General features: G+C 38.3%; 1 protein-coding gene across 2 annotated transcripts; it reads left to right on the plus strand.

Annotated features, from left to right (window-relative positions):
* Positions 1-920: 920 nt before the first annotated feature.
* Positions 921-27,341, plus strand: chd2 (chromodomain helicase DNA binding protein 2). 2 transcript variants are annotated; one of them, XM_022754591.1, is made up of 42 exons: positions 921-1,095; positions 2,499-2,565; positions 2,707-2,775; positions 5,681-5,737; positions 7,267-9,242; positions 12,891-13,125; positions 14,019-14,105; positions 14,315-14,376; positions 14,866-15,000; positions 15,366-15,545; positions 15,742-15,881; positions 15,988-16,213; positions 16,307-16,407; positions 16,512-16,553; positions 16,654-16,832; positions 16,935-17,059; positions 17,174-17,390; positions 17,481-17,570; positions 17,688-17,878; positions 17,982-18,170; positions 18,293-18,455; positions 18,618-18,770; positions 19,477-19,548; positions 19,910-20,059; positions 20,156-20,304; positions 20,742-20,838; positions 20,924-21,016; positions 21,148-21,321; positions 21,498-21,667; positions 21,779-21,820; positions 21,933-22,072; positions 22,155-22,293; positions 22,414-22,564; positions 22,713-22,835; positions 22,960-23,082; positions 23,490-23,624; positions 23,840-23,956; positions 24,137-24,315; positions 24,418-24,517; positions 24,629-24,821; positions 24,981-25,227; positions 25,334-27,341. In XM_022754591.1, the coding sequence occupies exons 5-42, from the start codon at positions 9,097-9,099 to the stop codon at positions 25,617-25,619; spliced, it is 5,541 nt and encodes a 1,846-aa protein (XP_022610312.1). In that variant the 5' UTR covers positions 921-1,095; positions 2,499-2,565; positions 2,707-2,775; positions 5,681-5,737; positions 7,267-9,096; the 3' UTR covers positions 25,620-27,341. The 2 variants fall into 2 exon arrangements, with proteins under 2 accessions (XP_022610312.1, XP_022610313.1); XM_022754592.1 differs by lacking the exon at positions 14,866-15,000.

Raw genomic sequence — 27,341 nt, forward strand, 5'->3', positions numbered from 1 at the left:
AATTTGCCACAGTCAAGGCAGGTCTCTGTAAAGCATCTAACATTGCCTTTGTGTTTGGTTTAAAAACCAGTCTTAACCCTGAAGCAGCTTTCCAGTTACACTATTACAAATCAAATCTGTAACAAAAATGATTCTTCAGTTCAATACAAAAACATTAATACCAACCAAACGAAAAACCCTCCTGTGCTTGGCATATCTTACTCTAGAATGGGGTGGTGCATGGCCTTAATCACTCTTTCATCACTGCTAAGTATGGCGATCAGGTAGCCTACATCTATATTAGGAACCAAGTCTGGTGTCTGTGAATTAACATGCTATTGATCATTTATTAGAAGCCCTGCACTTACTATACACCACCTGCCAAGGTCCAAATGAAGGAAAAGGTTTAAAGAAGGCACAGCCTATTATACACATAATATAATACCTAATCCTAACTGTGTTTTAACAGTGTTCCTGTATGGCTGATGAGAGGGAAGGTTGGAAGCAGGTGAAAATGTGCATATTTACAGTAGTATAGTACCACTTACTATGACACATAGGTGCCACTATGATTTTACAAAATTATACCTATTTTCCTTAAAAACTAGTTAATTTCAATTATTGGAAAGTCACACAGGTTACTTGTTGACAATAACCGGTAAATCTTAACTATTTGATTTTACGGCTTAACGTGGCTTTTTATACCTTTATAATAATAATAATAATAATAAAAAAAACGATATAAAACATGTTTTGATAACGTTACTTTGTGTTTTCTAAAAATGGTTCCAAATGTATTTCCTTGAGTTCGGGTTCCAGCAAGAAGAGTTTCAGTGCTTTTTACGGGTTCAGTGGGCTGCTAACGCTAGTTAGATGGGGCTGGAGAGGAAGTGGAGTTTGGCTTACGTTGAGAGGAAAGGGGGCAGAGCCGCTGAAGGATATCAGCTCAGGCAGAGGCGGAGAGGACACACACAACAGAGGAGCAAGGCGGTGAGGACGGAGAAGAGGAAGGGCGGAATGATGCGGCCGAAAGACCCACCAAAACGACGAAAATCGCCCAAAAATGTGGCACCGACCGGGGAAGATGACGGGGGATAGACACGGCCTGGATAATGGGTAAGAACTTAACAGTAATCGTGCATTAATAGCTGTAAAATACGAGCCAGGGGTGTATGGCAATATGGTGGAAAGAACGACAGTTAGACGCAGTGTTGTAAAAATGGCCATGGTGTGTTGTCAGCGAAGAATAAAGAACACGGTCTACAGAGTGTAAATTGCATATAATTGTGTTTTAGTTGATGAAATTTATATGTTTGCTAGCTCTGTTTTTAGTTAACTTAGTTCATATTTGGACAAGCACATTTGTTCTCGACCTGTTTGGAGTTATTTCAACCTACGCATTTAAAATTTGCTTTGTCCTTGAAAGGGCAAATGCCCTTGTCTGAATTTGCTCGACGAAAACACCAAAAATAAGCGAATGTTTCGTTTTTTAATTGATGTATTGAGACTGATTGACATCAATACAACAAGCTCGTGCATATTTTTGTTTATTTTCAGTATATATGCTTTTTGAGGTTTTTCATCGAATTATAAATCAAAAAAATATTTAAAAATCAATAGTTTTTCGCCTGATCTTACCACAGAGTGTACAAATGTAGTTTATGACAAGATTTAAGTAAGTGTTAGATGCTTAAAACTTATTATTTATAAATAGTTAAATAAATTGTGACAAGTTGTCAAAATGCTCAGAATATGACTATTGACAACTACTTTTACATTGTAGACACTATACTTAACTATACTTGATTTATTTGTCAAATAAAGGTTCTATATGTTGTAAAAGCTCAGATATACTTCGAAATACAAAATAGGGTGTTGGCTTTTAACCCTTTGGGGTACTGAATGGAGAGGTAATTTAAATATGTACATTAATTTTGTTTTTCCATGTTACATTATACCTGCAAGACATGTAAATAAAGATTTTATGTTAGAAAGCTTCACTACAAGTATGAATTTGAGGAAACTTTAAATACTGCATTAAAATTAAATAAAGAAATAAAATCATCTTAATATCACAGTCTCACGAACAACCTTGTTGATTTATCTACATATAAAGACAAATACTACACATAGTAAAACAGATGATGTACAATCTTTTATACTAGATATTTGCATCTTAAACTATATTGTTCAATCCAAAGGATTAGTACCACCCTGCACACAACAAAATGTCCTCTCTAAGCTATTCTCAATAGGATGTTACTGTTGAAGACCAGTTTAGTTGCATTTGGAGCCACCAAGACATGTAAAAATGAAACATTTTCATGACTAAATATGCAACGACTCATTATTAATTTTCTTAATATGTTAATGAGCTCTCAAACATTCTTGGAAATAATCTTAAATAGATCTTTTAACACAAATGTCCAATTTATATTAGTTTTTTTCTACAAAAGTAAGCTGTGATTTTGTTAGTTGTGATTGCAAAACTGATCGTAAACATGTTTTATATTTTGCAGGTATTCCCCTTGATGTTTCACAAACTGCGTCTTAGAAGAAAGGAGATCCTCTTACTTGAGCTAAATGGTATGTTTTTAGTAACCAGCCCAGGCTCTGTGTTTTTCGCAGTCTTACTAGGTTCTTTGTCTGTACTGCCACATACATGTAGCCAGTAGGGTGTGCTGTTGTCACATTTCCTCTCTGAACCTGTACTTTTCTATTTTAAAGGGTTGACATTTAGTCATCGTGGAGTCGTGATTAGAGGGATTCAAGTGATTCACACTGCAATGGGGATTTGTAAGTATCATTCTTAAGATAGGCTAAATGTTTACAGAAGATTCCTTGCATGTTATCTTTGCATTGAACATCAAATTGACTGTTTTTACTGACCACACAAACATAACTTAATAAAAAGCTAAGTGAACAGTGCATTTTTTCACTTCAATGTCATTACTAGGAAGTCTCGCTAAATATAATTTCTTGCATCGTTTCTGTTCATTATAGCAGTTTGTTTTGACTAAAAGCAGTGACGATTATGTTTGATGGTGGGCTAGTTCTGCCCCCTAGTGTATGATGTGGCGACGATAAACACATTGATTTAAAATATATGTAGATAATCAAATACCTTACTGTGTGACAGATGCGTTGTGGTTAGAGAGTTTAAAATAAGTTCTCTTTGACTTAAATGCATATGTAAACTAAACTCGTATAAATTTTAGTACTGTCTCTTTTGACATATCATTAGAGTTTTACAAGTGATCATCCTGCTAAAACACGACAAAAATCATAGTATGTCTTATGTTGACTTCTTGCTGTGCAGTATCTTCTTCTATATTTTAAGTGTTAACATTACTTATATGGTTTGAGTTCACCAATTTCAGCATTTAAAGACAGATTCCTTATATTCTATTGCAATAAACATTCAATTATTTTAAACTGACAATTCGATTTTTAATACGTCCATATTCAACTAGCTAGCTAACCTGTTCATGATTTCTGAATATTACCTTTGTCCAGTGTAACAGAAACAACTGACAATAATCACATTTCAAGTTATATTTAAAACAATGACATTTTACAAAACAAATTGGCTGCTAGGCAAGAAGGGAATGTGGTGGGTTTGCGATCCCTTAAGATTCGTCCAATCATGCCTTTGCAATAGTTAGGGTGTTAAGACCAGCTGTGCGAACACTTGTACAGCTTAATTTTCATTCAAGTGTTTTTACCAACTTACTTCTTTAAACTTGGATGTTGCGTTTTGCCATTAGAGTTGTACGAAAACACGCAGTTTAGCTCAGGTGACGTAGACAATGTTAAACATGTTGACCTCTATTCACATTATGCAAATCTTTGCCCGTTCTTCCACGTTAGTAGTTAGTAGTTTGAAAACCTGCACAAATATTTCCAAATTTTGTTACATTTATATGTTGTGATTCCATTTTGTAAGTTAGCAGACTGGAAATTTTGTGAGGGCTAATATGGCTATACAATTGCACTGTAGAAATACAACTTTAATTGTGGCCCGTAGAGGGCGTCATGTAGGGTAAAAGAATTTTACCAATACCCATGTGTTTCAAATTATAGCTGTTTAACTTCATTATTTCCTCATTCCACTGCTTTTGGTAGGTGACACTTGGGGAAAAAATATCAGAACCACAAAATTTCAGCCAGATGAAAGTTAAAATATGTTTGCTGCCAGAGGAATGTCACTCAAAATACTTCTGCACCAAAATCTGGATTAACCAGCCAGTCGTAAAATCAGATGAATTTAATTAGTTCCATAGGGGGACATTTGCAAAATATGAGGAATGTCTTACATTGCAACATATCAACAACAACAACAATTTCCTGAGATGAGTGATGCAACAAAATGGCATTTCTGGAACAATAACCGTAAGCAGTAATTATCTACTTGTTGTAATCAGTACGTATAGCCAATAATGTGACCATTTAACACCTTGAAAATATTTACATGAATTTACAGCCCATAGCTAATGAGTAAGATAAAAAACTTTAAATTGTCTAAAGATACATCATTTGATATGTTCCATTTTATATAGCCTAACCAAATAAAATGCATATAGTAAGTTGGTCTGAACACAGAAAGTAAGAAGTAGCTGTAGAAACAGACAGGAATCCTTACAACAAAAAGCATAAGGCTCGAAATTTGCCAAGAAGGACATAAAGGTAAACCGCAGTTAGCAGGAGTAATTTCTTGACTTGATAATATGTATTTGATGGATTTTTAATGTTAAAAAATGTTTTCCAATCAATTGACAGCTCTGAGTTGCACACGTTTCCCAAGAGCACCTAAATGCACCATACAGCACAAGAACTGTTAACCCTGCACAGAGCAACATATGTTTAGCTTACGTCTACACATACCTTAGTTAAAAATGTAGTGTGCCTCGCTGACATGCACCATAGGTGTTGTTTTTTTCTGACACATCTGTGCTAGAGTCGGTCTGTTGCAAAACCCTTCAAAAAACTTGAAGATCAGGTGTAATTACTATGATAATAATGAACATAATCAGTTGTAACTATTAGTCCAATTCCATTGGTGAAATAATATCAGTTAAACTTTCTTTATTTGCCTTATTGGCTTCCCACACATTATAAATTCCTATACAATGTTTTAAACCACACAATATTGATCAAGTTAGCTTTCAATAAGTCGCGTTAGTAACAGTGCTTGAGAAGATTTCAGCATTGAAGGTTTTAATTAAGTAAGATATGAAAACATCCATTGTCAGTAGTAAACAAGCATAATAAGATGTAGAGGTATGAAAAATGTCATATAGGCTTTAAGGTGTCTGTGAAAATTGATTTCTTGAAGAGCAAAACCTTAGAAAAAATAACTGTTAACTGATATTATAATATTAAAAAAAAAAAAAGTTAGAATATAGCTTTATATTCTCTTGGCCTTAAGTTTCCAGCATTCTCTGTATAGAACATGAGCTACTTATCAATAGTTATCACTGTGAAGGTTGGAGAAAACCGTGTATTTTCTCTCTAAGATTAACACAATCCTCCTCACTTTCACAGGATGGTTGCTGCAAAAAGTAGTTTTTGTCAATCAGCTGTATTGACAAAATGCCTCAAACCAGCTAAAGCGAGCCACTCTGAGTGGTCCACTTGTTTGCTATTTTTTGTGTTGGTCTGGTTTATGGTAATACATGTATGTTCCTTATCTTTTCTACAGTGGGAGCATTGACTGGTGTGAAGATTTCCGGGTTTTGAAGAGAAAGAAGACAGCTCTGTAAGTTCATGTTTGACCTCAGTATTTATTCACTTTCTTTCTGAGCTCATGAATATAATGAATAGAAAACTTAGTTGCCACATGTTCACAGTATGCCATTTGGATTCCTAAAGAGGTTGAGGATACCTCCCTCCTATTTTAAGCTGAGCTTACTGACACATTTAGTTGATGTATTTATTGCTGCCATTCACTTAAGTTCTAATGGCTAGCATAAGACCTAGATGTCAGCAAGTAGAAGGCATAAACAAAAGGGTAAGTCAATAAAAGTGACTTTAAGGTAGTCCATGAATAACAATTTTCATTATGTGACTACTTTCATATTAACAAAAATATAAGCTGATTTTGCTGTGGCTTTATGTGGACATTGGCTGTGTTGCCACCTGTTGGCATTGTATAGAAAAAGCCACATTTCTCCAGGAGTTGCTATATTCCCCATTTTTGCTAAAAATATCTTTTTTTTTTCTTTTTTTTGCTCTGATAGGTTTTTTGCCTATGTTGAAAACCTGATAAAACACGAGCAATACCATGTCACAATTATTTTTGTTTTACTGCTGTATTTCAAAGCTTTTAAGAGCATTTTTGGATGTAAGTAAATAACCATTGTTTGAAGGTTGCATTAATAATTACTGGATGCTACTATGTTCATCTATGGGTCAGTCATGTCTTTGCTTTGATGACTGGTAATCATTCTGTCAATTCAGGCTATGTATTTTATTTTGCATACACCATTGTTTGCACACATACAAGTGCTTTGTTGTTTTGATCTTAATTAGCTTGAACATCACAGCTGTTGCGTAATTAAGTTTTACGCATAATGCATGATGTGAATTAGGCTAACTCCACAATCATACCCCTGGTGGTCAGCTGATGAATTTTTTTTTTGCAAACTGTTGGAATATCTGCTCAACTCAGACTCCATTTTGCCGATAACTTTAAATTCACCAAACAATATATTAATTCAGGACCCAACAAAAATTTGATCAGTTGGATCAGTATAGCTTGTTGCGCTTCTCACTGTTAACTTTATGCTAACCATTCTATATTGTAGGACCTTCAGCCAAATCTATTTATTTACTTCCATTCGATGCATTAAAAGTATTGTGTATGTCTTATTGGAGTTTAGTACATCAAAGTTTGGCTGTAGGAGAATACTTCCAACAACAATAATCCTAAAATGAAGTGAGGCTGGATTACAAAATCACCCCAATCTTCAGTTTGCGTTCTGTACATTATGTCGATATGATGACTTTTCATGAAAATTTATGGGAATGGCAACTTTGTTAAAAAAAAAAAAAAAATTTAACTTTTTTTTTAACAATTATGTATTCTTACAAACATTCCTTTCAGCGTAACACATGCACTTGCGCAGTGCTAGCTAACGCAACTGAAAGCTAGCCACGTATGCTACTAAACTGTCTTAAATTTAGTCTAGTTTAGCATGCCTTTTTTAACTGCTGGACAGTGAATCATTACTCATTTCAGTTGCACTGTGGGCTTACAACTTTTCCTTCTTTTTTTATCCTATCAAGACCCCATTCAACTGGATATTGCTGAAGTGGAGACAGCGTTGTTTAACGTGAAGATGGCAAGTGATTTGGCAGTTAGCCAAATTTTGACAAGATGAAACCTTTTTTCTGACTGGACTTAAGCGTTTGGATTTTTATTTTTTACAACAACATGGACACTGGAACACCGTTGCTGACTGAATAGTGGACTCGTTGAAAAGTTACACTGTTGTTTTTGGGAAACACAAAACCAGCCATTGTACATTTGATATTCAAATGTTGTTTTTAAATAAAGTGTATGTCCTCGTATTTTTTCCTGGCTTTGTTTCATTAGCTATTTAACCAGAATATCATGGAGGATATTTGGCGTAATATTTTTATAACGTTGAAGTCCTTTAGCTCGGCATTGGGTTTTAAAATTTCAGTTAATTCATACAACAAATGGCTTTGGATTGCATTGACTTTGTGTCACTAATCATCCAAGTTTGATCACGTAATTATGAGCTAGCATAAGTGCTTAAGCTGTGTACTGGGTTGACGAATCTCTTGAAGTAATGATTTCTTTCTTTATCTGGTGTTTCTCCACAAAGGAAACTATCACCTCGATTGACGAGTTAATGGAAACATTGTTAGTTAAAATGCACCTTTGTGCTTTAATCGGTCTCACTGTAAAATCTTTATGTAAGCTAATTTTAAAACAGTGGGGGAGAATACACCCATCTGTGTAAGAAACATAAAATGGTTTTGGTCTGGCCAGAAATGGTTTCCAAAGGCTCTCTAAAATGGCTCCTGGTTGTCCTTCTTCCTGTCTGAGCAGGAAGTGATGCAATTGCTGCTGCTGCAAAAAAAACATTAATATACTTGTACAGCCTCTTTTTACCCTTTTATGAAGTGGTAAGAAAGCTTTCAGTGTCATGCTTTTGTCCTCGGGCTGACAATGTATGTAAGTTTATATAAAAGCAAATTTTAAACATAATAAAAGGGGTGGGACTTAAACATCACCTGAGTGTGGGGTAAATGGAAATAACGTCAATCAAAGGCAAAGCATTCAGAGCTAGGAAGGAGCTCTAGATGGCGGCTGAGCCTTGGGAAGGGTGCCATGGGCTTTCGTCAAACCGTTTCTCTTGTCCGTTTTTCGACCGAGACCGCTTGATTTTGATGAAAACTTGAAGCTTGTGATTGTACGATCGTTGTTTTAGCGGAAATTTTGGCGTTTGGTGTGGTTTTTGGGCTGATTTGTCGAGCCGTAGGAGCCGTCTGTGCTGAGGGAGTGCTTGTCGTTGTTTTCCATACTGGGCTCTGGCAGCCATGGCGCGCCTCCATTTTTAGTGTGCTGCTCGACTCTGTCGCTCTGTGTCTGACAGTAGATGAAGACTGTAAAGGCCTACAAGCTTTTCGAAGCAAGGCTCTTTTTTGTAATTTATTGTTAAGTTATTATTTTTTATAGTTATCCTCATTCGAGTCGGATAAATGTTTAAACTCTGTGATAGATCGAACGTGAATCAAATAGTTCATTTATAGGCTACCACCTTTCTTCACATTGAATTGGTATGTTTACATTGTGTAATTCATAATTTACTGATTTTCTCATCCGTAAATGTTGTTTTTCTAATACTTCATCTGATGACGCAGTTAGAATTAATTGCATGCGGCTTGATCCGTGGACTATATTGAAAGACATGCGATGGATATTTAACTTATTGTAAAAGCACCTGTCATTTTTCTTACTTGGATTTAAATTAACGATGCAAGTAATGATCCTCAAATCTTTCGATTTAATGCCTTTTCTTGACTCGTGTCGCACCGCCTGGGCTTTAACTGCCATCTGAGCTAAGGCAATCTTGTGGGACTTGTATGATAGTTCATGCTTCCTGTAACTTTTTGACAGTAAATACCAGGACAAAAGATCATCCTATCAGCGATTTTCAGGATACTACAATGATGAAGAATAAAAATAAAAAACAAGATGATGAAGGATCGGCTCAAAGCAATGCATCAAGGTATGATCACTATACTTTTTTACCTTTTCCATATCTGGTTTGATTGTTTACCTTGTCAAGCATGGTTGATCACCTGTGTATACATTTGCGACGTGGTTTTGATGAAGTGCACCAGTGTCACGAATGACCTTGCTATTGTTTAATAGCCACACCCTGATTTTCCTACCATTTCTTAACTCATTACTGAGGTTTCAGGCCTGTGTTAAGAGATCATAGCCCACAAGATGTATGTGTTAGACCACAGGAAAACTCATTTGTCCTGTATTATGTTCCAAATGATTTGTCACAAATGTTTAATGTCCTGTCCCTATAATGTAATATGACCTTGTCTTACTAGTTGGTACTGCATTGCACCATTTTATCAACGTTGTTTCGTTTTTGTTCAGAAACAATGTTTTGCTTTGGCATTACTCATGGTCATTGATATGTCCAGTCTTTTGGATATGTTACAGATAATGTACTTTGTCGTTAGTTCTTTGACCTGAACTCAGTTTGCCTGTGGTTGCAATTTTTATTTTTATACCAATCTATACTTTTTATTTGAACCTGTACTTAAAGTTTTGACCAAGTTATAGGAAATACAAGTTTGATTATGCCCAGTTATTTCTGCTTTTTAGACCCCTTAAGAGTTAATGCCTTGTAAATAAATTTTGTCTTGTTGTGGAAGGTTAGTAAAACTATCTAAAAACTACTTGTGTATTATTAAGTTATGTCAGTGGCACATGCTTATGTAACAGAACGTTAACCTTCAGCTTTATATTTGTTCCCATGGGAAGGTTATTTTTATTTTGGTTTTAGGGGGCTTTTATGAATGGACGGTTTCAATTTAAATATCTGACACAGAATGATTGTTTATGATTAGAATTATTAGATGATTGCTTTTACTTTACACCGATCACATAAACTTACTGTGATTTTTAAATATCAATATCAGATTAAATTTAAAAGGCACTTTTGTATTAATCAGATGTTATCAGCTATATGGTGATCGGTGTGTTTATTGAAGCATGTGTGTTGATCATGTCTAATGCTTGTGAATGTTACAGCTAAACAATGTTAATTTTCTATTTAAATCTGGCTAAATTTGTGTAACTTGACAGGTAGCTTATAAAGGCCCTGTGATCAAGGGACTGGACACTCAAATGTGGTGACTGTTTTTACACTATTGTCTGCCTTTCTTATTATAAAGTGTTAACATTTGCATTTGTGTATTTATCAACCCCAGTCAATTTATCCTATTCATATATAAGAATCAGTGGAAACATTACATTTTGATCAATAAAGATGATTTTTAAAACTAATCAGATCATTTGCATGGTGTCAGGACAATACAGGAATGCAGAAACAACAAGTGGCTAGCCATTATTTAAAAAAAGAAAGATGTTTGTATTTATTTAACTAATGCTGTATCCCAGCTTAGGTTCTTAGTATTAGAATTTCTGTTTTCCACATTTTCTCAACAAATAATGCAGCCTGATCTCAATAGATTGTTGTGTTCTTAGATAAAGACACAGAGAAGTTTGGATGCTAAATGCAGGTAATCACCCTCATATCATTTTACTGATGGTACACTGCAGCAGATTACATCACATTTGTAGTTTTTTTTGTGTGTGATCTTGTGGCAGCCATTTTAGTATTTTTAGCTGTGAGTGAAATATGTCCTCTGCCATTGATAACAGCCTAACTTTTTCAGACAATTGAACACTGTGGACATGCAGAGCAGAGTATAATGAGCAACAGAAAATCTGCTCACTTTATGTAACATAATATATCTTAGTAAAGTACTGTATACACACTCTTCTGAGTCACAAAATGGCCCTTGCTTTGTGTGCCCAGCTTGCTCACTTATCTGTATTAAAACTCAGCTCAGAACTACATGGAGGAGGAACAGGAAGAGTTCAGACCTTGCAAAGCCTGCACACTGCACTGCTATAGGCTAGATTTCCACCTAGTAACATGTCAACCAATAGTAATTCGAGATTATGTCCCGCCCCACCCACTTGTGACCTCACTTAAAGCGGAAGGAGCCATGCACTTCCGAGTTTGGCAGTTGGGGCTGTGAAATTGGTAACATTTACCATCACTTACTTTATAATGATTTAGTTCTCAGCAATGCTTTCATGTTCCCCTTAATTATCATTGCTGTCATCATCATGTTTGTATAAATAGTAGAATACAGACGTGGTTATTGTTTACACATTTAATAAGGCAAATGTAAATCCTTTCAAATTTCCAAGTAAGAGTGTTGTTCACAAAAACACCTAATAGATAACATAACTAAAAACCTGTATTAATAATAATTACAATCTTTGCAAGACATGAGCCCATATATCTGCAAAACAGTCCATTGAAAGCAGTGATTCCTGGAGATTAATTCTGAATGTGTGTAGCGCCCCCATATGCCCAGACAAAATACTGCATGCAGATAAAGCCAGACAGGAGAGGTCACCATCCCAAGATAATTTTATCCATTGATGACTCCCCCACAATCAAATTAATTTACTCTCATTTTAAAATATTAATTAAACTTTGTAGTACTTATTGTATGCAAAATTGATTGACTTGTATCAAATTTGAACTTCATTGTAATAGGATATATCCTTCGAGACACACCATTTTGTTTTCAAAGGGGTCCCTAAAACATTTGAAGGTACTTGTGTATAGTGACACTGAGTTATCTGTTTTTCAAATTAGTAATATTTTGTTCCAGTGGTCACCAGCCAGGCAAATTGGGGCCTCTAAATGATACTCAGGATAAATCTGAGGGGGTCACAAGATGATTATTCTCCTGACATTTCTCTCTATTTTCCTGTTTTTTTTTTCATGACATATTGAACATACTCACCTTTTCAGGCCTCTAAAAAAATCCCTCAAATGACACGATCTGAAAGGAAACATACGTTCTATGAAACTGCTCACAACTCATGTTTGACGTGTGATGAGGGGTCAAAAGTAGACGTTGCTTCAATTTAGTGATGGGCTGAAAAGCTTAGGAAACAGAAGCCTAGGTTCTGGACTCGCTGATGTGTATTTATTTAGCAATCTCAAGATACTCACTCCTCTAAAAAATGGGAAGCAGGCCTGATGAGGATATGAGTTTTTGATATAAGTAATTATGGTTCTTAATTATGGTCTTATTTTCATATAACTTTTCTTATAACTTGTGTGTTAGCAAAGCAGAAAGACTTAAAACTATTCAGTGGGTGTAAGCACTCAGCAAAGTGATGCCTTGTTAAATTACAGTTTGTCCCAGTTTTAACTTGTTATTTTAGTCTCTGTGACCTCTGAGGCTTTTCAAAATGACTCTAAGAGGATTTGTGTGCCTTAGCGAGAATGAGGTTATTATAAGACTGTTAGCTGAGTAAGGAACATGGTGCATGATGTAATTAGGTTTCTGTTTCCTCTTGACTAAGAGTCACAATTTACTCATGTGTTAAGTCCTTGTATTAACCTCTTGTATTTAGTTTCTCCATGTCTCCATGAGTGTGTGCAGTTTGAGTTTGAAGTTTAAGACATTCTTAAGTTGCTGCAAATATCAACTCACACTTTTGCCATCTTTTAGTAGGGTGTACAGTTTAATATAAACATTAGCTCAGCATATATATGCATTGAAAAATCGAAAGAATGAACATTTTCTTGTTCCTGTAGCAATTCAGCTTCAGAAGAATCCAACCACTCTGCGTCGGAGTCAGGAAGTCAGTCAGAGAGTGAACATGGCAGTGAGAGGAGGAGATCCCACAACTCGGAGTCAAACAGCTCCTCAGAGTCAGAGAGTCACTCCGAGTCAGAGAGCGAATCTGCAGAGTCCAAATCACAGCAGACCACATCAGAAGTCAAAGACAAGCCAGTCAGAAAGAAGGAGCGTCTGGCAGATGTGAAAAAGGTAAAGGTCACTGAACTTTAGAGAGGTACCTAAGTCTTCAGTGGTAACTTACTCTAAAGCAGATTATGGTTCCTGTCCTCTAATAATAGTTAACTGCATGTAATGAGGCTAATGTGATTATGAAGGTTTGACAGTTGTAGTTGCATCCTCAGTTATGCAAGTTTTACTTCAGCCATATTGTCTTTTTTATCTTTGTGAGACTAGCTGTGTCCCAGTTCCAAAAAAATAATAGTAGATTGTGGGTGGTGGTCATATACCTACAGAAACCATCCAGGAAAAACAAAAAGTAAGCATTAAATCTTTATGGCATTCATAACTTGCAGTTTTGATTGACATTCATGGCACACATATTGCTTAATTTTCTGTTAGTCAGAAAGTGTTAATTGTATATACCAACTGCAAAACAATATACGACTACAATTAGTATGTAGCACATTCGAGCTGAAAAGATTAGCAATTGATTAGTCAACCAAGAGGAAAATAATAAACCATTATAATAATTAACAGTTTCAGTCATTTTTTTCAAGCAAAAATGCCCAAAATCTCCAGTTAGAGCTCCTCAGGTGTGAATATTTGCTGCTTTTCTCTGTTTCATATAATTAAAATCTGAATATGTTTGAGTTGTGGACTGTTGGTTGTACAAAATCAGACATTTCTAAACACCACCTTGTGTTCTGGGAAACTGAGACATATGTCACTATTGCCTGGTATTTTATAGACTTAGGTTTTTTATGTAATAATTGAGATAATGTTCAGAATAATTGTTAATGAACCCCTCAGTTATAACCCTATGATACATACTTACAAATTACAATGGAACTGTGACGTTCTAAATTCATATAGTGGAGCAGAGAATCTGTGAGTCTCTGATAGCAGCTTCTCTTTGATTACAGATGTGGGAAGAACATCCAGATGTGTATGGGGTCAGGAGGTCAAATCGCAGTAGACAGGAGCCGGCTCGTTTGAACATTGGAGCTGGGGTGAGCAGATGTGAATGAGAGCTTGAAGACGAACAATGAAACGATAAAGACAAACATGTAGTGTGGCCTGACTGCACAGATATCCCTGTAGGCATCAGCTGTTTTAAATTAGCCACTTGTGCCATCTAGTGGCTGTTATGTGGAAGTGCTTCAAATGGAAACGCAGCTCTTAATGGAATGTGTATCTGCTCTGTTGACTGTATTTACAGGGTAGCAGTGACTCTGAGGGTGACAGTCCCAAGAGAAAACCATCACGTGCTAAGAAAAAGGAGTAAGTATGAAGGGTGTGAACATCTTTTTGGGATTTGAATTATTATTTTATTATTTCATTTCCCTATAATTTATTTGGTAATGCAGCACCATATTCTTTCAAATCTTTTTGAATTCTGTCATGTTGAGACACTTCTATAGAACTTTTTTGTTAACAGGATTTTATTATTTAACACTTGATCCATACGGTACTTTTTCACAGTTCATGTCTGTTCGCGTCATTCTGCTGCAAGTTTGTGTTCATATTGTGATTCTTATCATTTAATGCTTATTTGTAAATGGGTATCTGTTTGGCTCAGAATGGGCTCAGTTAGTTTCAGCCAGCCAGGTCATATTTGATACATTTGCTTCAAATTTGATTGGTCAGATCAGTGGCCTGTCCCTGATTAAATTGGGTTGAACACCCTCTGGCCAGTATTTCATGAAATTATAATTGGTTATAGCAGTGATGGGCCTTGAGGGTGAACTTGTGGCATTTCTTTGTTGTAAGAAATATCTGGAAAGATGATGACTCAAATGATGAAGAGGAGGAGGAGGAGGAGGAGGAGGAGGAGGAGGCTTCGGACAGTACAGACAGTGAGCAGGAAGAGAAAAAAGTTAGATCCAGACGACTTCCTGCTAGAAGGTAAGAGTGTAGCGAAGCCTGGCCATCAGACAGCTACCCACTGGTCATCGAAATCATTCCATATTGTGTGAGCAGTTGTTTGATTACACATTTTACCCTTACTTTGGTGTGACGTACACACCTGAATCCTTCAGCCTGATGTTCTAAACAGTATAACATCTATAATTAGAAATTGATTTGAAATGTATTCTAATCATAAAACATGTTGCAAATATTTTTCAAGTTATTAGATATGTGGCTGCAGTTTGGCAATTGGCCACTGGACAGCCAGAGAGCAAAATCACTTGATGATCAATGATTCAGGAGATTGATTCCTTTTCTCTAAGTGGTTTGCCTGTTTGTGTGCTTAACTCTGTGTTTTATAGACCTCAGACCAAATCATCAACAGTCAAAAAGCAGCTGTCTCAGAAGGGAAGAAAGTCCAGGAAACCAGAGTCGTCGGCTGAAGAAGATGACGACGATGACGATGATGATGACGATGATGATGATGAGGAAGACACTCCCAAGAGACAGACTCGAAGAAGGGGCGCAACAAAAGTCAAAAGGTGCATTTTTGAACAGTTTTTGTTTTTCCTCCAAGGATTTATTTTTTTTAAACATTTGTTTCTCTGTGCTTTTCAAGTATTACAAATATTACAAAGACTTATGTTTTCCATCACGGGTAATAACAAGTCGTTTTATTGATACATCACGATCACCTGTACATCGACACTTATCCCCTGTCTTTCTGTTGTGTTACAGTTACAAAGAGGACCAACACGACTTTGAAACGGACTCTGATGACCTGATCGAAATGACGGGGGACGCAGGCGATGAACAGCAGGACGATGACAGTGAGACTATTGAGAAAGTTATGGACACCAGGATAGGCAAAAAAGGAGGTGAAGCATTTTCACTGTTGTTTCTCACTATTATGAAAAATCATGTTTCTCATTAAATTACGTGCTGCCACAGTGTAAATACTTTTTTTTTTTTTTTTGCTTCTAGCCAACGGGGCGTCCACTACTGTGTATTCTATAGAGGAAAATGGGGACCCATGTGAAGGCTTTGACCCTGAGAATGACGAGGGTGAGACTCAGTATCTGATTAAGTGGAAGGGCTGGTCCTACATCCACAACACATGGGAGAGCATGGACTCTCTGACACAGCAAAAGGTCAAGGGACTAAAGAAACTGGACAACTACAAAAAGAAAAGCGAAGAGCTCAATTCATGGTGAAAATATTCGTCTTTGCATCAACATTTTGTTGTTGATTGATTGTTTGTCTTTATAGAGAGTTTGATTTTTTACCTTGTCCTTGTTTGTAGGTTGAGGAGGGCGTCTCCTGAGGATGTGGAATTTCATAACTGTCAACAGGAGCTCACTGCTGACCTGAACAAGCAGTTTCAGATCGTGGAGCGTGTCATAGGTAAGAAGTCAATATATCTGCTAGTGCTGCATATATATATATATATATATATACAAATGTGTGTTGCACTTGAGCTGCACTAAAATTAATTTTGTTATTAACAGCAACAAAAACAGGAAAGGCACCAGGATCCTCTGACTTTCCCTGTAAGTCCCTTTTCTTATTTTTCACTGTCACATTATTTTTCAGTTTGCTGCTTCTTTTTGAATAGTTGGTCTAATAACTTGTCTGCGTTTTTTTAAACAGCTCATAGTCACAAGACACCATCCTCCAATGAGCCGGAGTATCTATGTAAGTGGATGGGCTTACCTTATTCTGAGTGCAGCTGGGAAGATGGAGCTTTGGTCATAAAGAAGTTTGAGCACTGCATAAACAGCTTCACGAACCGAAACTCCAACAAAACCGTCCCCTCTAAAGACTGCAAGGTGAGAGTCAAAACAAGTCTCATCTTTACTCTCAAAATTGAATATTTCAAAGTTAAACCTGCTCATGGTTGAAGATGTTTTTTTTTCTACCTGTTATTTCAGGTGTTAAAGCAAAGGCCAAGGTTTGTTGCTCTGAAGAAGCAACCTTCGTACATCGGAGATGAGAACCTACAGCTGAGAGATTATCAGCTGGATGGGTTGAACTGGCTGGCTCACTCCTGGTGCAGGTAGTGTGGAAATGAATCTAATAATGTGTTGGCACAGTTATCTTATTTGAAAAAGACTGAGTGAAAATGGAAAGGGAAAGAAAGAGAACCATGTATCTTCTTCCTCCACCTCAGGTGCAATAGTGTTATCCTCGCCGATGAGATGGGACTGGGAAAGACCATCCAGACCATATCCTTCCTTTCCTACCTGTTCCACCAGCATCAGCTGTACGGACCCTTCTTATTGGTGGTGCCTCTGTCCACGCTCACCTCCTGGCAGAGGGAGTTTGACACCTGGGCCCCGGACATGAATGTGGTGGTCTACCTCGGTGATGTCATGAGCAGGAAAACGGTAAGATGGATTTGTCTTGAGGGTTTTTTTTTTTTGTATTATTTCTATGGTACCTCCAGAGTTTGTTACATAAACTTCTGTTTTGTGTAGATCCGGGACTACGAGTGGGTGAACCATCAAACAAAAAGAATCCGTTTCAACGCACTATTAACCACTTATGAAATTCTACTTAAAGACAAGGTAGGTGCAATGATAAATCAAATGTTTCTTTATGTGTTAACAGTATATTTTTATTACACAGTCTTTGTTTGCATGAACAGAATCAATCACTTACAATGTCTTAACGTTTGTCTCCAGGGTGTACTTGGGAACATTAACTGGGCGTTCCTGGGTGTAGACGAAGCTCACCGGCTGAAGAATGATGACTCTCTGCTGTACAAAACATTAATGGAGTTCAGGTCCAACCACAGACTCCTCATTACTGGCACTCCGCTGCAGAACTCCCTCAAAGAGCTGTGGTCACTTTTGCACTTCCTCATGCCTGACAAGTACGTCCCGGTTTAGGCGTTGAATGTGATACTGAACTAAAGTAGCAGTTTGAGTTCCCGCCAGAGATGAGTGACATTTCGTTATCTCTGTTGTGCACTGTAGGTTTGATTCCTGGGAGGATTTTGAGGACGAACACGGGAAAGGAAGAGAAAATGGTTATCAGAGTCTTCACAAGGTCCTCGAGCCCTTCCTTCTCCGACGTGTCAAGAAAGATGTGGAAAAATCTCTGCCTGCCAAAGTGGAACAGATCCTCCGTGTTGACATGACTGCACAGCAGAAACAATTTTACAAGTATGATTTTATTTCTGGTTTTCTTATAACCTTTTTATTGCATCTGTCTTTCACATAAACCACTTGTACAGTAGCTGCATTTCTTCTCTCCATTAACTTAATTTGTTCCTGAATATCTCCAGGTGGATTTTAACAAGGAATTACAAAGCTCTTTCCAAAGGCACCCGAGGCAGCTCCGCCGGCTTCCTGAACATTGTTATGGAGCTCAAAAAGTGCTGCAACCATAGTTTCCTTATTAAACAGCCTGAGGACGTGGAGACAGAAACACAACAGGAACACATGCAGGTAAGTCTCTTTATGAACCCTGTGTAGCTCAGAGCGTTACCTTAGGATAACTCTGCTCTCTAAAGGAAACTAGGTAGGAACATAACAGTCTCAAGAGATAGCTGAGTGTTACCTAACTTTTCTTTATTTACAGTGTTCACACATTCACTTTGTATGTCACAGAGTCTAGTGAGGGGCAGTGGGAAGCTGGTGCTGCTGGACAAACTGCTGACCAGACTCAGAGAAAGAGGCAACCGAGTCCTGATCTTCTCCCAGATGGTCAGGATGTTGGACATTCTGGCTGAATACCTCGCCAAGCACCGCTACCCGTTCCAGGTATGATTTCCTCAGTTTTGGGCTGAATTCAGATGTTGGTCAACAATACGTCATGTCAGGGCAACATTTGGTTCCTTCCTGCGTCATTGTAGTTAATCTGACTGATGCTGTGGTCTGCATCACCACCTAAAAATTAGTACCACCTGATATGAGTTTGAGGTTGCTTCAGGGTAAGCAAACCAATGATGTCCTTCCATGACGTGCACACAATTTCCTGCTTATTAAGTTATCACAGATCAAAAGGACAAAGATCAACTGCATTAAAGGAAGTATGTGACAGAACATAAACTAGAGCAATCTATTTGTAAGTGTAACCAGCTTCATCAACAGTTTATGAAGTCAGACCTCGGGTTTTGACTGTTGTTTTTATTGGTGTTTATAGTGAAGGGGCTTGTGGGGTGGTTGTGTTGGGGGAGTTTGACTCGGATCGGATGTCAGTGTTGGTGAACACATACTTTGCTAGGCTGAGAGTTCATGTGGTTATTTATATCAGCAAGTTATTTTCGACCGAAGACCAGCTGGAGTCCTGCAAGTCTGTCAACTTGGGTTGTTTCTGCTGACTTAGTCTTAAGGGTAGGCTGTGATTAGTCTGAGCATATAGACAGTGTACAATGGCATGTAAAGCAGGGTGATGCAGAGGTTAGAGCAGATGGCTGCCCAGGAAAACTTCAAAGGTTAAATCTCTGTTTGCCTCTCTCCTCTTCAGCGATTGGACGGTTCCATAAAGGGAGAAATCCGAAAGCAAGCACTTGACCACTTTAATGCAGAAGGCTCAGAGGTATGTAATCTAATAATTTAATGCAACTGACTGATACTAACAGAGATTGAAAGTCTGGAAATTTGATTTTACCATAAATATTTGTTCAATCTGCAGTAAATAGAATATTTCATTTTTTTAATAAAAGTATTAATATTATTGTAAAATCCCCTAACCCACAATTTTTTGATTGTTGCAATGTTATAAAAAGCATCTACAGTAAAGGGATGGCACTACTTTTTAAACAAATGAAGTACATGTTCAGCTTCCTTTTTTTATTTCAAAGTAGTAGCAGGCCCGGTGTGTATTTGATAAATGATTAAAAAAGAGTCAAATAGGAGGAACTTGAGATCTGTAGTGACAGTTTTCATCTGTTTTGTAGGACTTCTGCTTCCTGTTATCCACCAGAGCTGGAGGTTTAGGGATTAACTTGGCCTCAGCAGACACTGTAGTCATCTTTGACTCTGACTGGAACCCTCAAAACGACCTGCAGGCACAAGCCAGGGCTCACAGGATCGGCCAGAAGAAACAGGTAATCAACATCTTCAATCCATGGCTGTCCTCATAGATATGCTCCGTAGTTAGTAAGATAATTGTATAAGAATATATCTGTGCGCTCCCTGTGTAGGTGAATATATACCGACTGGTCACCAAAGGAACAGTGGAGGAGGACATCATTGAGAGGGCAAAGAAGAAGATGGTATTGGACCATCTTGTCATTCAGAGAATGGACACCACTGGTCGAACTGTACTGGACAGCAACTCAGGAAACACTAAGTAAGATGTCAAAAATAATTTATGGCTTTTTTGGCATATTAAAATGAATATGCCAAAAAAGCCATAAATTATTTTTTATAATAATTTATTATTTATGTCTCCACACCAGCAACAGCCAGGGCTAGAGGCATTGTGAATACAATATCTCAGTAATGCTTTGAGGGAATTTCTTCAAATTTGGCACATTCACTTGGACTCAAGGCTGAACTAATTAGATTTGGGTAGTCAAAGCTCAAGGTCACTGTGAATACGTACGAATTCACACAGCAATTATGACATAATTTCACAAAAATGGTTAATATTTCATATGATTCAGGATAAACAGGGATGTCAGCAGAAACTAGTCTGAGCGGCGGAGGCATACAACTGTGGAGTGGTAATTAATGTTGAGGTGCTGAAGCTCTCTGTGTGTTAAACATTGCCGCTTTTCTTCACAGTTCAAACCCATTTAATAAAGAAGAACTGACCGCTATTCTCAAGTTTGGTGCCGAGGAACTTTTCAAAGAGGCAGAAGGAGAGGAGTCAGAGCCACAGGTATCACAATAAGTGAATAATTTCACATTAAAAATGCCTTTTACATTTTTTTGAAAATTAAACGACAATGTCTCTGCTTCTGTAGGAGATGGATATTGAGGAGATCCTGAGGTTGGCCGAAACAAGGGAAAGTGACCAGGGCTCGAGTGCTACAGATGAACTTCTTTCTCAGTTCAAGGTATCCACGAGTTTGTTTTTTTAAATTATAGTTCACTATATAAAGACCTAATTTCAGACCCTGATCTATATTCAATGTTAGACATCCATCCCCTTCAACTTCTATTCTTTTCTCTCTGCTTGTTGCTGCAGGTTGCCAATTTCTCCAGTATGGAAGAGAGCACTCCAGAGTTTGAAGATAAGCCCATTCGGGAATGGGATGATATCATCCCTGAGGAGCAGCGACGCAAAATTGAGGAGGAGGAGAAGCAGCGAGAGATGGAGGACATCTTCATGTTGCCCAGAAGCAGGAGCTCTAACAAGAGGGTAAGAGGAGATTTTACAGATTTATTTGAGAGAGTGAAAATGTTTTTTAATCATTTTTCAGCAGTGATGACCCAACACCATTATTTAAGTAACGCCATCTTCCACCAGCTTCTCAGCTTTTCAATCAGGTCACAGCGATTTCTTCAAAGTGCCACTCTGGTTCTTGTGTCTTTCAGGCTCAGGCCAATGATAGTGATAGTGATGTGGGCTCCAAGCTGAAGCACCGCTCTTCAGGCTCAGAGAGCGAGACAGACGATAGCGATGATGACAAGAAGCCAAAGAAGAGAGGCCGACCTCGAGCCCGCAAAAACAACGTGGAGGGTTTCACTGATGCCGAGATCCGCAGGTATAGGAGTATTCTGTACACTTTTTTTGTGTTACAGTGAAGCTTAGTTGCATTTGCTAGAGTCCTTTCATGATTAATCAATTAATAATGTATTCATAATGTCATCAACAGGTTCATTAAGGCATACAAGAAATTTGGGTCTCCACTTGAAAGGTAAGCATATTGATAAACTATATTGATAATCAATGTATGCCTAGATCATTTAATTGCCAAAGTACGACCAATGAAGTTGTTTGACAAACCAAGTGCTCTCTTCTGTATTCAGGTTGGAGGCGATCGCCCGAGACTCTGAGCTGGTGGACAAATCCATAGCTGACCTGAAGAGACTTGGTGAACTGATTCATAGCAGCTGTGTGACTGCAGTGCAGGAGCACGAGGAACACCTCAAAGAGAACCCAGTTGAAGGTATGTTGGTTTTTCTAGTTGAGAGTTCTCTCAGATTTTTTCTATTTTCAAGGCACAAAAATGATGCATGTTATTTTTGCAGCCAAAGGTCCTGGGAAACGGCGAGGAATTAATATCAAGATCTCTGGAGTGCAGGTCAATGCCAAGTCCATCATCCAGCACGAAGAAGAGTTTGAGCCGCTGCACAAAGCAGTGCCCTCCAACCCTGCTGAGAGAAATAAGTAAGATACCACTGCAAATATAAAGGGGAGAATGGGCTTTGTATTATGTTCAAGATAAGAGGTTCAGAAAAGGTGCATGTGTGTCGCAGATTAAACTTGACAAGACTCTGTTTCCCACAGGTTCAAGCTGACCTGCAGGGTCAAGATAGCCCACTTTGATGTGGACTGGGATCTGCAGGATGACATTCAGCTCTTGCTCGGTATCTACGAGCACGGCTTCAGCAACTGGGATCTGATAAAGACGGATCCTGACCTTAAACTCGCTGATAAGGTAAATATCTAAAATCTACCTTAAACATGGAATTGGAGGTAGTTGTTTGATAATTAAGATAAAATAGAAATATAAAAGCACAGCCACAATCTAACATTAAATGAATGTGTTTAGATCAAGCAATCTAACATTTACATACTCTGTACAGATTCTCCCAGATGACCCGAGCAAGAAGCCTCAGGCCAAACAGTTGCAGGCGAGAGCTGAGTATCTTCTCAAGCTGCTGAAAAAAGAACAAGACAATACAGACGTGCCTAAAACAGGGGAGGAGGTATGCCACTATCAATGACAGAGCCATTAATCCATACTGTTTTCAACACATGGAGTTTGTCTTTGATCCACACACGAGGCCCCCCACCTACCAAATCGCTCATGCAATCCTTTTTTCTCTAAAGGTCAAAGTGAAGAAGAGGAAGCCCCGAGTGAAAAAGGAGAACAAGATTCTCAAGGATGAGCAGGGCAACGACATCTCCTCCCCCCGCCTGTCCGACAACCCATCAGAGGAGGGTGAAGTCAAGGTCAGCCATTAGATGACCATTGCAGTGTCACGTGTGCAGCATATGTGCTCCTCTTAAAGATGTTTACTACAGTACAAATACGGGGATATGTGGAAACATCTTTTTATTTCCCATACCTGTGTCAGGTATGAGAAATGAAAATAGGTATCACTTCAGGTGTATTGAATACACAAAATTGTCTTGAAGTGCACCACATTTCCATCTAGTGTTGCAGTGATGTTATAACAGTCAGTGTGTGAGTTACACACCAAACTGTAAATGAGATCTTGCATTGTAGGAACAGTGTTCTACAGTGCAGTCACCGCAGCACCTTAACAGAGAGGTGTAATTCAGTTTCTAAGGTAGCAGAGTAGTCGCACATTTACCATGCTGTTGAACTTACATTGTCTTTTCTCACGTTTGAGCAGGACGATGGAACAGACAAGTCTCCCGCCAAGAAGAGACAAAAGAAAAAGGATAACAAAGAGAACAAAGAAAAACAGGGAACCCTTAAAAAGGACGGGGACAAAGAAAAGAAAGGTGCCAAGCCCAGAAAAGAAAAGGTATTTCAGAAAAGTATTCATGATATATATTAATATTAATTTACATTAATCTTTGCTGTGCTGCACATTATTATAGCATTAAAATTCAACATGCAGCTAAAAGAAAGTGGTTCAAAAATCAAAGCCTTCTGCCTTCGTATAATGAGTAATCTATTAAAGATGTGAAAAGCGCACATGGATTAATTGTCTTGATTTCTGGTATTTTTGCCTTTCAGGCTAAAGGAGCCAAAGGGAAGAAGACTCAAGGTCCAGTTCACATTACGGCTGGGTCTGATCCCATTCCCATTGAAGGAAAGGAGGATGATGAACTCGACCAGGAAACCTTCAGTATTGTGAGTTTCTCTCTTTATTCTTTGTTTCTCATACTAATATTAAGTCAGTGGAGTTTGATCAGTAATGTGTAAAATGACCCTGGCTGCAGAGTTGTGTATATGTTATGGTCTTTTTTTCTTTTTTTTTAGTGCAACAAGCAGTGTATTTCAGTAATCTTATCAATTTGTATACGTGTCTAGTGTAAGGAGCGCATGAGGCCGGTGAAAAAGGCCCTGAAGCAGCTGGATAAACCAGACGAGGGTCTGTCCGACCAGGAGCAGCTCCAGCACACACGCACATGCCTGTTGAAGATTGGAGACCGAATCACAGAGTGCCTTAAAGCCTACAGTGACCCAGAACATGTCAAAATATGGCGAAGGTAAGGTGATTAGATATGATCTTTGTGAAGTGAATCATGATGGCAACCTGTATAACTCAGCTAATGATTATTATTTTGTGCCTCTTTTTTTTCTTTTGGCAGAAACCTCTGGATTTTTGTGTCAAAGTTTACAGAGTTTGGTGCAAGAAAGCTTCACAAACTTTATAAAATGGCACAGAAGAAGCGATTGCATGAGGAGGAGGTAAGTTGCGTTCTGTCTCAGGTTGATATCACACTGGTTTATTAAGACTCCTGGAGTGAGCATGATCTCTTGTGTGTAACCAACACTGAAATTCTCCTGTGACATTTCCAGAAGGAGCAGAAGAAGAAGGATGATCCTGCTGGGAGGGTAAAATCTTTCAGACCAGAACCTTCTGGTTCTAGTCGAGACTCCATGGGTACACAGCCATCCTCCAAATCCGCATCTCACTCGAACCAGCCAGGCCCCCACGGACACCACAGGGAACCGTACAATGCGGCTAATAAGCGACACTTTGGCAACGATGGTACGTGTGAATAGGTTTGTTTCAGGCGCAGGTATCATTTTCTGAACAGTGAAATCTAGACCATAAATAGCATTACACAGGATTAAACAATTAAACCTTTTCAATAAGGAAATAAACAAACATCAATCATTGATATTAACCTTTCATAATTAATTGCAGATCGAGGAGACTGGCAGAGGGACCGTAAATACAATTACCCCAGTAACAGCAACCAGTCATGGCAGGGAGACCGACATCATCCATATGACCAGCATCGCTACAAGGATCACTATGGTGATCGACGTCCACATGGAGACACGTATCGCAGCTCAGGCAGTTACCGCAACAACAGCTCCCCCCGAAAAAGGCCGTATGAGCAGTACAGCAATGACCGGGACCACAGGGGTCACAGACCCTATTATGACAGGTGAGGTTTTGTTCAAGCCTGGTAAACCTGGTGATATTTTTGGATTTCATTTTTTCGTTGTTTTTGGGTTGTTGTTTTAATAAACTTGCTGCGGTTGACATTCCAGGCATCCAGACCCCAAAAGAAGACGTCCTGATGAATTCCGTCCCAACTACCACCAGGGACGAGAAGGCCCTCTCCAGGACTTCAGGAGGATGCCGGAGCACAGGCCAGCAGGTCCACCTGGATCTGAGCACTACAGCAGGCCCTTCCACCCTGACAAACCTCCTCCACTGTTGGACCCTCGCTCCCCGCAGGCTCAGAAGTCTCCCCAGGACTCCCGCTCGCCACTCGAGCGACCTGTAGAGCCCAACGCTGTGGCAGACCCAAACTGGAACAACAGGAAAACATAAAGTCTGCCAGTGCTGTCTAAAAGACTGATCTGGGTGTTTTGTCCAGGGCTAAAGCCACATATTGCTGCTGAAGGACAAGTCTGGACTCGCCAATCATAAGCTCACAGTTGGAAAGGGAATCAACATGTTACCCTCTTTACCAGCAAAACCAAACTATTTTGCCCCACCCCACCCCCACCCCCCACCCCCCCAGTGACTGTGGCTGTGAATGATTTGTGCCCCGAAGGAAGACGTTTGCTTCCTTCTGTCATCTTCACGATGGAAAAATACTAAAACGAGCTTCTTTATTTAAATGAATGGACTCGATCAGTCAGACATGGTAAGACTGAGTGGAATGCTCATGGATGCTTAGTCCCATGGACTATTATCTAAAGAGACTTTAGGATACATGAACTGATGACTGATCTCAATCCTAAAAGTGCCTGAAGGTTTTGGCCTTTTTGAATGGTAAATGTATGGGATTATTCCCAAAGGAATCATGACATGAACATTATGTTTTTTTGTGTTTAGCTTTATGTCTTTCAAATGATGTCATTAGAAGATTTCAGTACAAAAGAATGTGTAATGTGTTATCATCTGCACCTTTAAAATGTTTATCTTGAACATGTAGCTGAACCGAATCATGGAGTCTCACCATGTGGGTTAAAATGGTGGTGTGACGGGACGGCCTAGTTGTTTTTGAAATTTGAATGATCAGTCAAGCCAGTATGTTTCCTCCAAACACTCAACAGATAGTTTGAAAACGGTTTTTAACAAATTCACATTTCTCATGTGTACAAATAATCATTATTTCTTTAACTGTGTATCTGTATAAATCATTGCAGTCCTGTTGCTTTGTTCACTTTAATCACTTTCCTCCTCGTAGGCCCAATGAAATGGAAGCTTTGTAAGCAGTATTTATTGCAACAACTTGTGGAAAGGTTCATAACACTATGACTTGGAACAATCCTTGATTTTTGCCTTTCAGTATTATGATGGTTAAGAATGGTACTTCAGTGTAGTTAAATTAATTCACCCATCTTTCCACCTATGTAAGTACTTGATGAAGTCTGAAAATGCTACACGATAACATTTTCTTTCCTAATCTATGGTTTGGAAACTTTGATTCACAGACAGTTGTGCAGTTGCTGGTTGGTTAAAGGGTTATCAGAAAGTTGCTGTTGACATTTCATTATGTTTATTACCTTTGGTCACTCTTTTCCTGTGCCAAATCTGGTCCTGCTCTGGCCCTCTTTGGTTTTGTTTTTTTGTTTTTGTTTTCTTTTTTTTAGCTTCTCCATTTGTGCCTTATTTATGTGTGTATTATCATACTGTATATTGGTTCATGGACAGTACTGGGGTCTAATACAGGCAGGATGTAGTATTAAATGGTCACATTTTAAGGAAATTGCTCTGAAAGGATAAATCATAATTCAGTGTAAACTGGTGAAGGGACCACGTATTCTGGTAATTTGTGATGTGGTTCTGTTATTTCTGAAAGAGTTGACAATTTGAGGGGAAAATATAAACATAATTCATCTGTGTTTTGTCCAGGGCACTTAGCCGACCTGTTACAGTGATCAGCCAGCACATCTTTTCTTCCACATTAAGCAAGCTACAGTTCCTGTATCATATGTTCTTTAAGAGTCTAAATAATTTATATTTGTGACAAAACCACTCTTCATGAGAAATGTGCTGTACATATGTTTGGACATATGTAATAAACTTTGTTACACAATGACA

The sequence above is a fragment of the Seriola dumerili genome, unplaced genomic scaffold (genome assembly GCF_002260705.1).
Source record: "Seriola dumerili isolate Sdu_G_001 unplaced genomic scaffold, Sdu_1.0 BDQW01000219.1, whole genome shotgun sequence".
Lineage (NCBI taxonomy): Eukaryota > Metazoa > Chordata > Actinopteri > Carangiformes > Carangidae > Seriola > Seriola dumerili.